At 42.7% G+C, this 13016-nt stretch overlaps 1 protein-coding gene across 25 annotated transcripts in view; it reads right to left on the bottom strand.

Moving 5' to 3' along the window:
• KCNMA1 (potassium calcium-activated channel subfamily M alpha 1) overlaps positions 1-13016 on the bottom strand; it is a 762662-nt gene that overhangs the window by 191940 nt on the left and 557706 nt on the right. For all 25 annotated transcript variants that reach the window (XM_050803364.1, XM_050803365.1, XM_050803369.1 and 22 more), the window contains one exon: positions 8448-8603. In XM_050803364.1, coding sequence (XP_050659321.1) covers positions 8448-8603 — 156 coding nt within the window. The remainder of the gene's footprint in view (positions 1-8447; positions 8604-13016) is intronic.

Here is a 13016-nt window from a genome sequence, read left to right as displayed (position 1 = left end):
ATTAGTGGGCTTGGTCAGACTGAGTGGCATTGTGGGAGCCAGCATCCTCCCACATGGAAGCCTCTGATCTAATGGGATCTAAGTAGGGTGAAAAATGGGTACACAATGACATTGACCCAAACGGGATACTAGGGTTTAGCAAATTCGTTTCAATCCATGGGTGTTTATTTTGATTTGTGAACTTAAACAACACACTGACTGGATTTTCTGGCAGTCAAAGTGGTTTATAACCAAATCTAACCAGCCTCCGCACAATCCTCGCCAAGGATTATGGAGCTTTGCATTTCACGTTTCTACGTTGAGTCCAAGCTCTTTAATTTGTCAAGGGAATCACATACAGTAGCAAAGAAAGAAGTTTTCCGCACCAAAATCACACCAAATTACAAGTCCCTGCTGGTCCTGGTCCCACCCGGCTGTCTGTAATACAGGCTGGCCAGGCTAGGCTGAGGCCAACTGATGCATTCATTTATTCCACAAACATGTATTGAGTACCTATTATGAGTCAGGCGCTGTTCTAGGCACTAAGGATTCAGCAAGTAGCCCCATCTTCACAGTGCTCACATTGTCCCAGGGAAAAGAGGCAATAAACACCAAATAGTGCCACAGGAAAAAACAAAGACAAGGGAGTAAATAAGGATGTGGATGTATGGCGTGTGGAGGGGGAGGGTGTGCAAATTCCTAAAATGCAATTCTGTTTTTTCCACATGGAAACTTTATCCACCAATGAAGCTGAGAATAGCTATATACTTCCTAGAGAATATGAAGTAGGGCTAGAGACCCTCACAAGCCCCAGAGAACTTGTATGAGCTTAGTTACTTTCTTCTTGATTTTCCTGTATTTGCCAGGGAAGTTGTTGAATCATAAAGTATCCCTCTATAAGAGATATACCATATTCATAGATTGGATAACTCAGTATTGTGGTGGTGTCATTTCTCCCACGAGAATCCAGAAACAGACCCCATCATGTAGTATCACCAGACTTATTTTAAAAAAAACAGGGGGTTCTGGGATATTTATAATGTACTGTTTCTAATCCAGGTCCTTGTTACATGAGCACTGAGGGTATAAGTATTTAACAGGTTGTACATTTATTATATGCCACTTTTATTATACTTCAATTAAAAATTCAATTTTAATCCCTTTTAAAAATGCAGTTCTAATGTCTTAGATGAAAGACTCAACTGAGAAATTAATATTAAGCAAAGACAAGAAGAGTTGGACAGAGGGGAGCCAAGCAGTTGCTCAGGGGAGGAATATCCAGCCAGAGGGAAAAACAAGTAAAAATCCCTAGACCAGCTCAAGGGAGTGTGGCTAACATGAGAAGCAGGAGAACACTTAGGACTTAGGCCAGTGAGGTCCCAGGTACCTGACTGCTTAGGACCTGCAGGCCATTGTAAGGACTTTATTCAGATGAGATGGGACCCTATGGAGAGACTTAGGCAGAAGAGTGACAGGATCTGATTCATGCTTGAGAAGGTTGTTCTCGATGCTTTGTTGAAAATAGATTGGAGGTGGGGTGGTAAGGGCAGAGCAGATAGACCAGTTAGGAGGCTGGTGTAATATTCTAGGAGAGACATGATGGTGGTTTGGAGCTAGTAGTAAGGTGGTGAGAAGTGCTCCAATTCTGGGAATATTTTGAAACTTGAACCAAGAGGATTTCCTGCTGTATTGAATGTGGTGTTTGAGGGCAAATAAATAAAATTTTAAAAATTAGTCAAGGGTGACTCCAGAATTTTTAGTTTCAGCCATGGGAGGGATGGCATCGCCAATAGTAAAATGAGCGAAGAACAGGTTTGTGGACAAAGAAAAGGAATTCGATTGTGGATATGGTAAGTCTGAGAGGAGATGGGGTATTCAAATATAGATGTTGAGCAGCAGTCGTATCAGTGATGCCAGGTTCAGGGGAGAGGTTCTTTATGGAAATACAAATATGGAAGTCATCTATGTATCTAAAAGCAATGAGAATAATTGAGATTACCAAGGAAGTGAGTATAATTGTATTGGGAGCTACTCTTCACTAGTGAGGAATATGTGCAGAAGTCTGCTGTCACAGTGCCATCTGTGGTTAGGGTGACATTGTCCATGGGTAATGGAGTAAGCAACATCTTGCATCTCCCTATCTAATTTCCACCATGTGGGTTTACTTTACAAGACAAACTCTCTACTCTGGTACCACCAGTTGTTCTTTCCTAAGCAGAGAGTCACCTCAATCTCATCCTTATCCATTGCAATCCTGGCCCCATTTCAGAGACCTTGTCAAGTCCAACCCTGCCACGCAAGGTTGAGTTCTGCTTCTGGTATGCCTCCTTCAACCTGGTTAGCAGAGCTTACACCCACTAGGCAATAAGAATCGCTTGCTGTGATGATTAATGTTAATTTGACTGGGTCATGATGTACCTAGATATTTGGTTGAACATTATTCTGGGTGTGTCTGTTAGGGTGGAGGGTGTTTCTGCATGAGATTAACATTTGAATTTGTGGACTGAGTAAAGCAAATTGGCACCCTCACACCCTCAACCCACCCCATGTGGGTATCTAACCCACTGAAGGCCTGAATAGAATAAAAAGGAGGAGTAAGGGAGAATTTGCTCCCTCTGTCGGATGGTCAGTCTTAAGCTGGGACATCAATCTCCTCCTGCCTTCAGATCTAGACTGAAACTTACGCCATTGACTTTACTGGTTCTCAGATTTTCAGACTCAGACAGAGACTACACCATCATCTTTCCTGGGTCTCCAGTTTATAGAGCTTGGGATTTCCCAGCCACCATAACCATGTGGGCCAATTCCTTATAATCAACATCTCTCTCTTTCTCTCACACATGTGCATGCGAGTGCGTGCACGTGCGCGCGCGCACACACACACACACACACACACACACACACAGTTGCTGTTTCTGTAGGGAACCCTAATATACTTACTTTCTCCCAGAAGGACCTACCTAAGTCATCCCCAGCTCTTCAGACCCACTTAGTTTAGACTCCAATTAGTCTCACCTCCTCAATATAGCAGTGTGTAATGCCAATCCCTTCTTGGGAGCCTAGTTCATTCACTACCCTGACTCAGCCCAGCCTAGGGTACCTGTTATGATGCAGTGGCCTCTGCCTTTATAGAGCTGGGCAGAGAGAAAGGTAAAGAAGATGCACAGAATGGAGCTATGCAAACATGTGCCCACACATCCAAGTCAGAACAGAAGCTTTCTGAAGCATACCAGAGCCTCCTAGCCATAAGGATGCTGATGGGATTAGCGCATTGTCTGGAATAGGGTAGGTGCACAGGGCATTTCTATTGCATCAATAGTTCACATACAATGAACTATAGAAAGCTAAGATTTGTGCTAAGATAATGGCACTAGCTAAAATTTTCTCTTATTGTTTCTCACATTTCCTTTCAGTATACTCAAGGGCAAATCTGGAACCAGTTTGCTTGGGGTTGAACACCTGAGTTTGTCAATTCCAAACTATACGTCCTCGTGCAGGTTGTTGAACTTCTTTTAACCTATAGTGCCTGCCACTGTAAAAGAAGGATAATAATAGTGACAAGTTTGGGTAGGGTCATTGTGAGAATTAAATGTGACATTGCAGCTAAAGCACTTAATACGGGATTTAGCACATGGGAATCAGTATTTTTTAGCTATTATTAAAAGTCCTTGATTTATATTTTTAGCTCCTAAACCAGACTAATTCTATACATACATATGTACAAGCACACATATACACATAAACATAACCCAGACTAAAAATATTTAAATGATTCCCTTGGCTATGGTTAGTGCTAGGACAAAAACTTTGTGTGTCCAGCCATATCCACTTCAGCCAAGATACAATCTGAATAGCATGTGTCTGATTTCTCTAGTGCTTTCTCATTCAAAAACAGAAAACATGATAGAGGAGCATGTGTTGTTATCGATATTAAGTAACATTTCACCCGCAAATTCCAAATCTTGTGGCGTAGGGGAAAAAAAAAAAAAACACAAGAAATACATAACATATTTTCTTCATTCTCAAAACTGATTTATTCAACAAAGAAATAATCATGGAGAGCATACCGTGCTCTAGGTTTTGTGTGTGTGTGTGTGTGTGTGTGTGTGTGTGTGTGTGTGTATAAAATGATAGATTAACAGAGTTAAAATAGTTGGCAATTGTGAGAATAATTTAAATGTGCTAAATTGGAAGTCTCAATGTAGATGGAAAAACAATTTTAAGAGTTAATCACCCTCTAAACACACACACACTCACACACATACAGACGCACAATTTGTCATGTGCAAAGACAGCTAATCCTAGTAAGAATAATAGCACAATTCATAAAGATGGCAGGCCAAGCCCCAACTTGAAACCTCATGTGCTGAAGAGAAGTTCAGTATGCATAGTAAGACTCAAAAACAAAAACAAACAAACAAAAAAAATCAGTGGATCTTAAATTACATCCAAGTGAGGAAGCCAAGTAGAGAGTAAGTGTGGCCACTTATTCAGTGCTGAGGCAGATAGGTTAAGTAAGTTCATTGCCTGGGTCTTTACAGAAGACAGCAGGGAGATTCCTGACAGGCTAGGAGTAAGAGATCAGACAGTGGCAAATGAACAGGATGTTCCAGGGCTGGCTGATAATGTCAATGCAGATAATTCACAGGCATCAGGACGTTTGTGTGAACTCCTTAAAGGAACTCAGGGGTTCAAACAAGATCCTACTGCACAAAATGCTTAACCTGTCCTTAACAGCAGCTGCTGAGCTGGAGGACCCCTGGATTGCCAGCTTGAATCTCTTTCCTAAATGTATTAGATATAAAATCGGCATAGATTTGTTAAATCCTAGCACACCAGAAGCTGTAGAGGGCATGCCTTGAAGTTTAAGTGGAGTAAATTAAGGACAAAGAGCCAGAAAAAAAAATTTTAACAGTAGTTAGCAAACTTAAGAAATTCATTACTCCCAAAGATATAGGGTAAAAATATAAAAAGATTCCTAAAAACTTTAGATCAATTCAGAGATATATCCGCACACGAGTGAGGTTTTCAGGGACAATGACTTGGGGTGCTAGGGTAGGTATCTTTGAGTGTGACATTGATGGGGAGATAAAGAAGCATTGCCCCATATTTATTGGTACCTCCAGGCTGGGCCTCTTTTGTAATTCCTGTATACCAGTAGTCCCTCTTTCTTTTTCTTTTTTTCTTTTTTGTTTGTTTGTTTGTTTGTTTGTTTTGAGATGGAGTCTTCTTGCTCTGTCGCCCAGGCTGGAGTGCAGTGGCACAATCTCGGTTCACTGCAACCTCCACCTTCTCGGTTCAAGTGATTTCCCTGCTTCAGTCTCCTGAGTAGCTGGGACTACAGGCATGCACAACCATGCCCAGCTAATTTTTGTATTTTTAGCAAAGAAGGGGTTTCACCATGTTGGCCAGGCTGGTCTTGAACTCCTGACCTTAGGTGATCCACCTGCCTCAGCCTCCCAAAGTGCTGAGATTACAGGCGTGAGCCAACATGCCTGGCCAGTAGTCCCTCTTCCTTTTATTAAACGTATCACCCCCACTTTCAGTCTTGGCATTTTGGTCTCATGCATGATAAAAAACCCAGTGGAAGTGGCTCATGCCTATATAATCCCAGCACTTTGGGAAGCTGAGGCAGGGGATTGCTTGAACCCAGGAGTTTGAGACCAACCTGGACTACATAGGGACACCTCTCTCTACAAAAAAAAATATTAAATTAAAAAGCCCAGTGGATAGTCATTGTGCTTCTGCCTGTGCTGCATCTTTGCTGTTATAGTCTTGTTTCTCTTATTTTAGCAGGGGTTCTGCAGCACCAAAAAATAGACACAACTGGCCTAGGGCAAGGGAGAGGGTGAGCTAACACTTTACCTTTGGCTTCCAGAAATGCTAAGTGTTCCCAAAGGATCAAGTGCTGCCAAAGCCTCATCCCTTCCCTGTCCATCCTAATAGGCCTGCTTGTCCCCAAGGAAATATTGACGAATTCTCTGTCATAGGATACGGAGGTCATTGGAGAAGGAAGCAATTTCTGTAAACAATAATCCATTTGTAGATTTACTTTTCCATCCCAACAAAAATAAGTGAAGGCTTTGTGATCCCTGGAATGGGAGACAATACATAAGACATGCCAAGGAGAGTACCATTATGGTGTTCACCATGACCTAAAGGAGACAAAGATCTGGGATTTGGAGGTAAGAACACAAAGATAGCAATGTAGAATGGGGAGCACGTGAATAAGGCGTTTCTATTTTAAGTGAGAAAAATAGATGAAGGGAAGTCTTGTGATTTCCAGGTCATGTACCTTAGCAAATTCTAACACAAAGACCATCTCAGTGTCAAAAGGCCATATTCAGAGAGCTACTTCCAAACAGGCAGGAGTTGGTCCTATGCAGAAATAATGTGGTAACATAACCCCTGGAAGAAAATGTGTTTTCAGTTACACCAGGGCCAGGCTCAACCTTTCCCACAAGCTCTTCCTAAATAGGAACTTGGCAATGGGATTAGCTGAGCTGGAGGGGACGTCCTTGGCTTTAGAGGTGAGGCCCATCAGGGTCCAGAGGAAAGTTGGGCAGAGGTTTTCCCTGCTGCTAATAGCACTGAAGAATCAGCATCACATCCATTTTATTAATTTCCTTGACAGACAGCTCTAGTTACCATGCAGGCACCACAAAATCAAAACATACACATGTCAAGGGGCCCCATCTGTGGTGGGGCCCTGCCAAGGCCCATGTTACATCAACACGAGGAAGCAGAGCACAGCTCCACACACCACGTGCTTGGTCCCATGGGCCATGCCCTGGAAGAAAACCACCAGAGTTTGATTGAAAGAGCCAGAGAAGTTCTCTTGGTGACAGTCCTCTATCCTGAGTCTGGGCTTCTCACGTTGAACATAAGATCCCTGGGAGACACATGGCTACATCTGGCTTCAGGGTCTTGTCTCTAAACACAGCTATACAGACCTCCCTGCCACCTCCATTCAGTTTCACCCATGCAGGACAAGAGCAGCCTGGATTAAAGAAGACACTTAAAGGAATGCAATGTCTTTATTTGTAAGCTGGATCTGAGCTCGGAGTTCTGTTGAGCTGAGACCTTTGGCTGCATAATGAGCATAGAAGGATTTTTTAAATCAAGGTATCCCTTGCTATTAGTGTTGCTAAAGTGATTGAAGGAGCTCCAAAGCAATTCGTTCTTTTATGTAGAGCAATGCTAACAGTTGGCTACATAAAGCTGATTTGGCAGGTAAGGACCTAGAAAAACTCCTGCTCTAAATACTATCACTCACAGGTGCCCGTGGTGAGCACTAACATATCTGTGTCCTCATGCTTCCCACACATCCCTCTTATTGCAACCTAGGCCATTTCCTCAACACCATCAAGGAACGTGGCAGTGGATTAGGCATCCACATGACAGCAAAAGGCAGGAGGTCTCACACCTTTGATTGCAGAGCTTCTGGCCTCCTTTATGGACCTCGTGCTGACTCATGGACTTCCTAAGGATGTAATTTTCCACCTTGCCAGCTATTAATTCTGCTCCTTACATAATAAGAGGAAGGATATTAGCCCAGATCCATAGCTAACTGCCTCCCATGCCATATCAGAAAGGCCCAAGCTAGACCTGTCTTACACCCTGGTTTGTCACCTTGACTGCCTAATCTAAGAACAGTCTAAGGATGAGGACTGGAGTGACTGTCCTCCAGTCCTCATCCAAAGAGGCTCCAGAAGCCTCTTTGGTAGGGGGTGGATGCTCAGTGCAAGGCCCTGAAATCATAATCCTAACCTGGCCCACCCTGGGAGGACAGAGTTGGTTTTTTTTCTCTTTGCCTACACTGGTACAGCAGGTATGGCCACCTTGGGGACTTTGGAGTGGCTGCCCAGCCAGCCCCGACAAGGACATGAACACATCCAGACTGCCTCTCTCTCCATGCAAAGGGCACTGCTGCCGAGGACTCAGTACATTGTTTCGCTCTCCATTCAAACAACCGCGGCATGTCAGTCCTGCTGGCCTCCTTGATTGTGCAGAAATAAATAAATGAATTATGTTGTTGGGGTTTGGGCTTCAGCACAAACACATGGTCTGCATTTATCCACACAGTGAGAGGTCCACCAGCCACTTGATATAAAAGAGCAAAATGATAATGCTTTTCTTTAGGCGCTCTTTTGCCATATGGAATGTATATAAATCATATTTTTGTTTTAACAGCGGAGGCTTTGTTGATAGATAAACATGTGGTTTATCTAAAAAAAGAGGGGATTGTGCTTTGAACAATCATTTAATGGCCATGGATGTGCCAAATAAAAATAAAAACATAATTTTGAAAGAAGTTGGCTTCATGCCCAAATCCATAACAAGGAATTTCTCCTTAACCCAAGTGGTTAGAGCCCGTCGATCTGTTTTGAGTTTAAGCTGTGCTCTCTACTCAACCCCACGACAAATGGAATCCTGAGCTAATGTGCTCTAATAAGACGAGACGTTACCTTTATGAATGACCTCATGGAGAAGAGGTTGGCAAGCATGGTGGAGAGGCCTTGAGCCAGGCAGCTCTGGGCTATGAAGCCCAACTTCAGCTCTGCGAGGCAGATTGCGTCATCACCTTCTTTCCAATTCCAGCTCGGGATGTTTAGCAGATGGGCCTGGGGAAAGAAAAGCAGGTATGAGACCTCGCTCTGTTAAATGTTCGATTGTTCAACAATTCTTCTGGGAAATGCAGCATTGCCCGACCACTCAGGGCCATTCAGTCTTGCCCTTCTTTTCCCTTGCTGGGGTCTGATGTTTGCTGTTTTACGCAACTCTTCTGCTCATCACACTTCAGTCTCTCTGGACCGTTGCTTCTGCACATACCAAGCCCAAGTCCTCCCCTGGGTTGGCCATTTAGCCAAATAGAGCCCAGAGGGAATTTCCTCTTGTGACAGACACATCAGCTGGGGTTACTAAGATGTCTAGCTAAATGGTTAGGTTGAGTCCTCAAATAGACTGTAAGAGTGCCAAATGCCTGTATATTTTCAGTTTCTTTTTTACCTGCCTTTCCAATACTCCAGATCGGTGACTCCCAGGCATCAGGAGCGGGCATCAGAATCACCTGCACAGTTTGTGAAAACACAGATTGTTGACCCCCCGCTCCCACCGCCGGCATTTCTGATTCAGTAGATCTAGGGTAAGGCTGGAGAATTTGGCATTTCTCACAAGTTGGAGGTGGCGCTGATGCTGTTGATCTAGGGGCCACACTTTGAGAACCACTGGCCTAAAACATCAGGTGAATCACAATGTTGATGTTTCCAATCTTTTGCAAATAGACTGGTCCTATTCAACCCTTATGTCAGGCCCTGAGACAAGGACCCAGCGGCATGCTCATCCAATTATTTTTAAGTGGCATGAAGCAGAGAGTCATAGACATTGGATGAAAGAATCAAAGTAAGGTTCTCCAGAGTTGGAAAAATCGGCAAAAGACCAAATTAAAAAGATTTACAAGGCTTTCATGTCCAGTACAGCATTTAGGTTAAAAAAAATCAACTATATAAAATGAGAAGACCTAGCTTGGCAGCAGGCAGGAGAGAAATAAAAGAAAACAAAACACACAAAGCTAAATGTAAGTGTGTGGGTAACTAAAACCTCAAATTTTAGGCCAGCCATGTGACATTACAGAGAAAACCAGCATCTACTTGTCAGAAATGCTCTCCAGATCAAGGGAAATGAACATTTCATTCTGCTGCAAACTGGTCAGACTAGTTCCAGAGTACTTGATCCAGTTTTCAGTCAGATTTAAAGAGGGAAAATGATCAACTGAATAACTTCCAGAGAAAAGTGACAAAGACAAGAGGAGGTAGTGTCTGGAAAAGATCTTTTGAGGAACAGTTAAGAGAGCCAGTAATATTTGGCCTGAAGAAGGCTCTCGTCCTCACAGAGACAGGATAATTACATCTGAATACTTCAGGTGCTGCTGTGTCCAAGATTAGGTTTGTACTGCTTTGTTCTAGAAGCCAGAATTAAGACTGACTGGTATATATTCCAAGAAAGCAGATTTTTGTCTTGTTTTATAAATGAACTTCCTAAGAATGTAATTTGTCTACCAAACGAAGAAGGTTACCTTAAAAAATGAAAGGTCTTTGTCCCTAAGACTCAGTAAGTATTTCTCCAAGTTACTATGGAAAGAACGTTTGCTCTGCACTAGGAGGTTGAATCAGACAGCCCTTCTAAGTCTCTGCTAATGCCAAGATTCTATGGCTTTGGAGTTGTTATTTCTCTGCACATCTCAGCAAACACAAGGAGCACCAAGGGAGTCTTCCCTTCACTTTCAGAACAATATACAATAGTTGAACTAGAAAGATGGAAGATTTCATTGTGGAAACAAAGAGTAAGTCCAAGGGTTCCACACTCTGCTTTCAAAAATGCCACTCTTGTGAAATTCCTTCTTGCAAAATCCACTTCTGTGACAATCTTGTGCATCCTAAGCCAAAAGTGGTTATTCCAGGGAGAGATGACTATGCCCTCCCTGATGAGAGAATGGCTAAAATAGTCTCATAGAGGGGACACAGCAAATGGTAATTGCTGTCAAGCTATCAAGCTATCAAAGGACCTTCCCCACACTGCAGACTCAATTCCAACAACTAGCCCTACCCTTTATCCCTTCCTTTCTCTACTCTCCACTGACTTCAGATGGCCACTTTCCCTTTTACTTCCTGGGCATTGTAGAGAACACATTGGTATAACTTGAGAAATACTGATTTGCAGTAACATCATCTGAGAACCTGAGAAGAATGAGGAGAAATTAAGTTTAAGTAATGAACAAGTCAAGCATTGTGTGTGAAAGGAGATTTTTTTGGTCGAAGCCCTAAAGAGACACCTCCGAACCTTCATGGCAACTTCAAACAAACAAGCCAAACCTTTCAAAGAAAGTCTCTCCTATCCGCATGTGCTACCTAGGGTATGAGGCTCAGGCATTTCATCCTTGGGTCCCCCATGGCGCTGTCTGGTTTGAACTCTGTAGGCATATTTTGAGCTTTCTTTCTCACTGTCCACCTTGACACTTGGCCATGTGATTACATAGAAAAGTTGAGTTTGTTCCTTATATCAGGGTTCTTTGCCCTCTTTTTTTGGGCATTATATTTTCTCCAATGCAGGGAAGGAGTGAGGGTGACCTGCTGAACGCTTGGAGGGAAATCTCTGTGCATGAAACAAAGAGAGGAGACTGACCCAGGAACGTAAATCCTTTGTTTCTGGAAACTTCGTCCTTTTCCATTTAAAGTAATTTGAGTCTGATGAAGAATGCCAGTGTTAGTGCCCAGAAGTCTGGAGGCAAATCCTCTCTCCCTAACTTGGATAATATAAAGAGCAGATCTGGCAGATCTGGCTGCCCTTCATTTCTGCTACTTCACCACCCCTCCTTTATTCCATGGAGAAGGAACTGGAAACAGGCTGTCCTGGACAACCAGGAGAGATTAATTTCAGTCCCAGTTCCATCTCTCACTACATACAATTTGGGAAAGCCACCATGAGGAAGAAAGAAGTCCATGAAAGAGGAAACGATTTAATATGATTGCCCAAGTGTCAGGTGGACAGTGAGAAAGAAAGCTCAAAGAACTTGCCTCTATCTGTACTGGGCTCATGGGACTTGGTTTCCAGAGATACAGGCCTCTTTCACTAGAGTCTTTCAGAAAAATAAAAAATCCAATGACAGGTAAGTCATCAGGAGTGACACTTTTCCAAGAAGTTATAAACCAATCTTTCCTTGAAGAGCTTTGAGCCATTTACACTCAAATCAGAAGATGCCGGGCCAGCATGAAAAAGATGGCCAGCATGAAAGCGTTTCTCTCCAAGAATTCTAGTGATATTAAAAGATACAGTTTGGAGAGCATCAGCCCTTCTGTAATGCCTACTCTCAGGAACCACAGTTTGGCTCAACGGGCTGTGGCTCCATTTAAAGAGTCGGTGGCAGTAAGCTGTTCTGTCTCTCCACTCACTGGCTGCAGAGTGGTGGCCATGATTTGTGCCCAGGAGAGTTACGCCGTCTGCACAGAGCTTAGATGCCCTGCTCTGAAGTTACCCTGGGATGCTAAAATGCACAGATGGTCCAATGAGTACTAAAGAAGATAATGGATGTCAAAGCTCTTTTAAAACCATAAAATATGACCCAAATGTCTACAATTATGATGATGACAAACTCAGGGCCAGTTTTACATGAAGAGAAAGTAGGCAGCTTCCCTACATCCCTCTAGGCCCTAGAACATTACTATTACTAGATCATAGGGGATTGAAATGCTTCATATATCAAGACTGTCCAATTCTGAAATCAGCTATCTCTTGGAATATGTTCATAGTGACATAACTTTACAGGCACATACCAGGTCCTTTCCTGAAAGCAAGTTGTAATGCATGGAGATCTCTAAGCATCTAGGATGAGTGCAGCAAAAAGTGCCAAGAAAGGCAGAAAAAAAAATGCTGAAAGGGAAGAGGAAGAAAATGTATTGAAAGAGTAGGAAGCATCTCAGGAAACAGAGCAAAACTGTGAAGCAGGGTAAAGAATGTCCATTTGCAATTCTTCAAGGAACGAAAGACAAACAATGATGAGTGGACGTTTTTTTCTTTCTCTAGAAGAGAGGTATGAAAGAAAAACAACAACAAAATGTCCTGTATCAAAGTCACTCTATTCCTTGTGTCCTTATTAATCATCCAAGGATCTGTAAGTGATTCTGCCCAACCCCAAAACTCAAATAGTTTGGGATGGTAATAAACAAAATGTGTTTTAAGCAAATAATCATGAATTGGTTGATATCTTCCTCATTGTTTCTGAATAATCACAACACAGAGGTTTGCCAAAGACATTCAGGTTGCTATGATCATGTGATTACTGACCAGGGACTGTCTGGATCCTAGGCCAGTTGAGCTACTTTGAGTTGGACAAGAACCACAGAGCTAAAATCCTCCTTAATTTCTTGAAGATGCTGCATCAGCATTCATTGGAAAGAGAAAAAAAGGAACTGACAACCCCTTCTAAACATACAACATTAATTTTCCTATTCAATCTAAATTCAGTCAAAAATCTAAACAAC

This window comes from Macaca thibetana, chromosome 9 (assembly GCF_024542745.1).
Source record: "Macaca thibetana thibetana isolate TM-01 chromosome 9, ASM2454274v1, whole genome shotgun sequence".
NCBI lineage: Eukaryota > Metazoa > Chordata > Mammalia > Primates > Cercopithecidae > Macaca > Macaca thibetana.
This window is presented reverse-complemented; position numbering and strand designations above follow the sequence as displayed.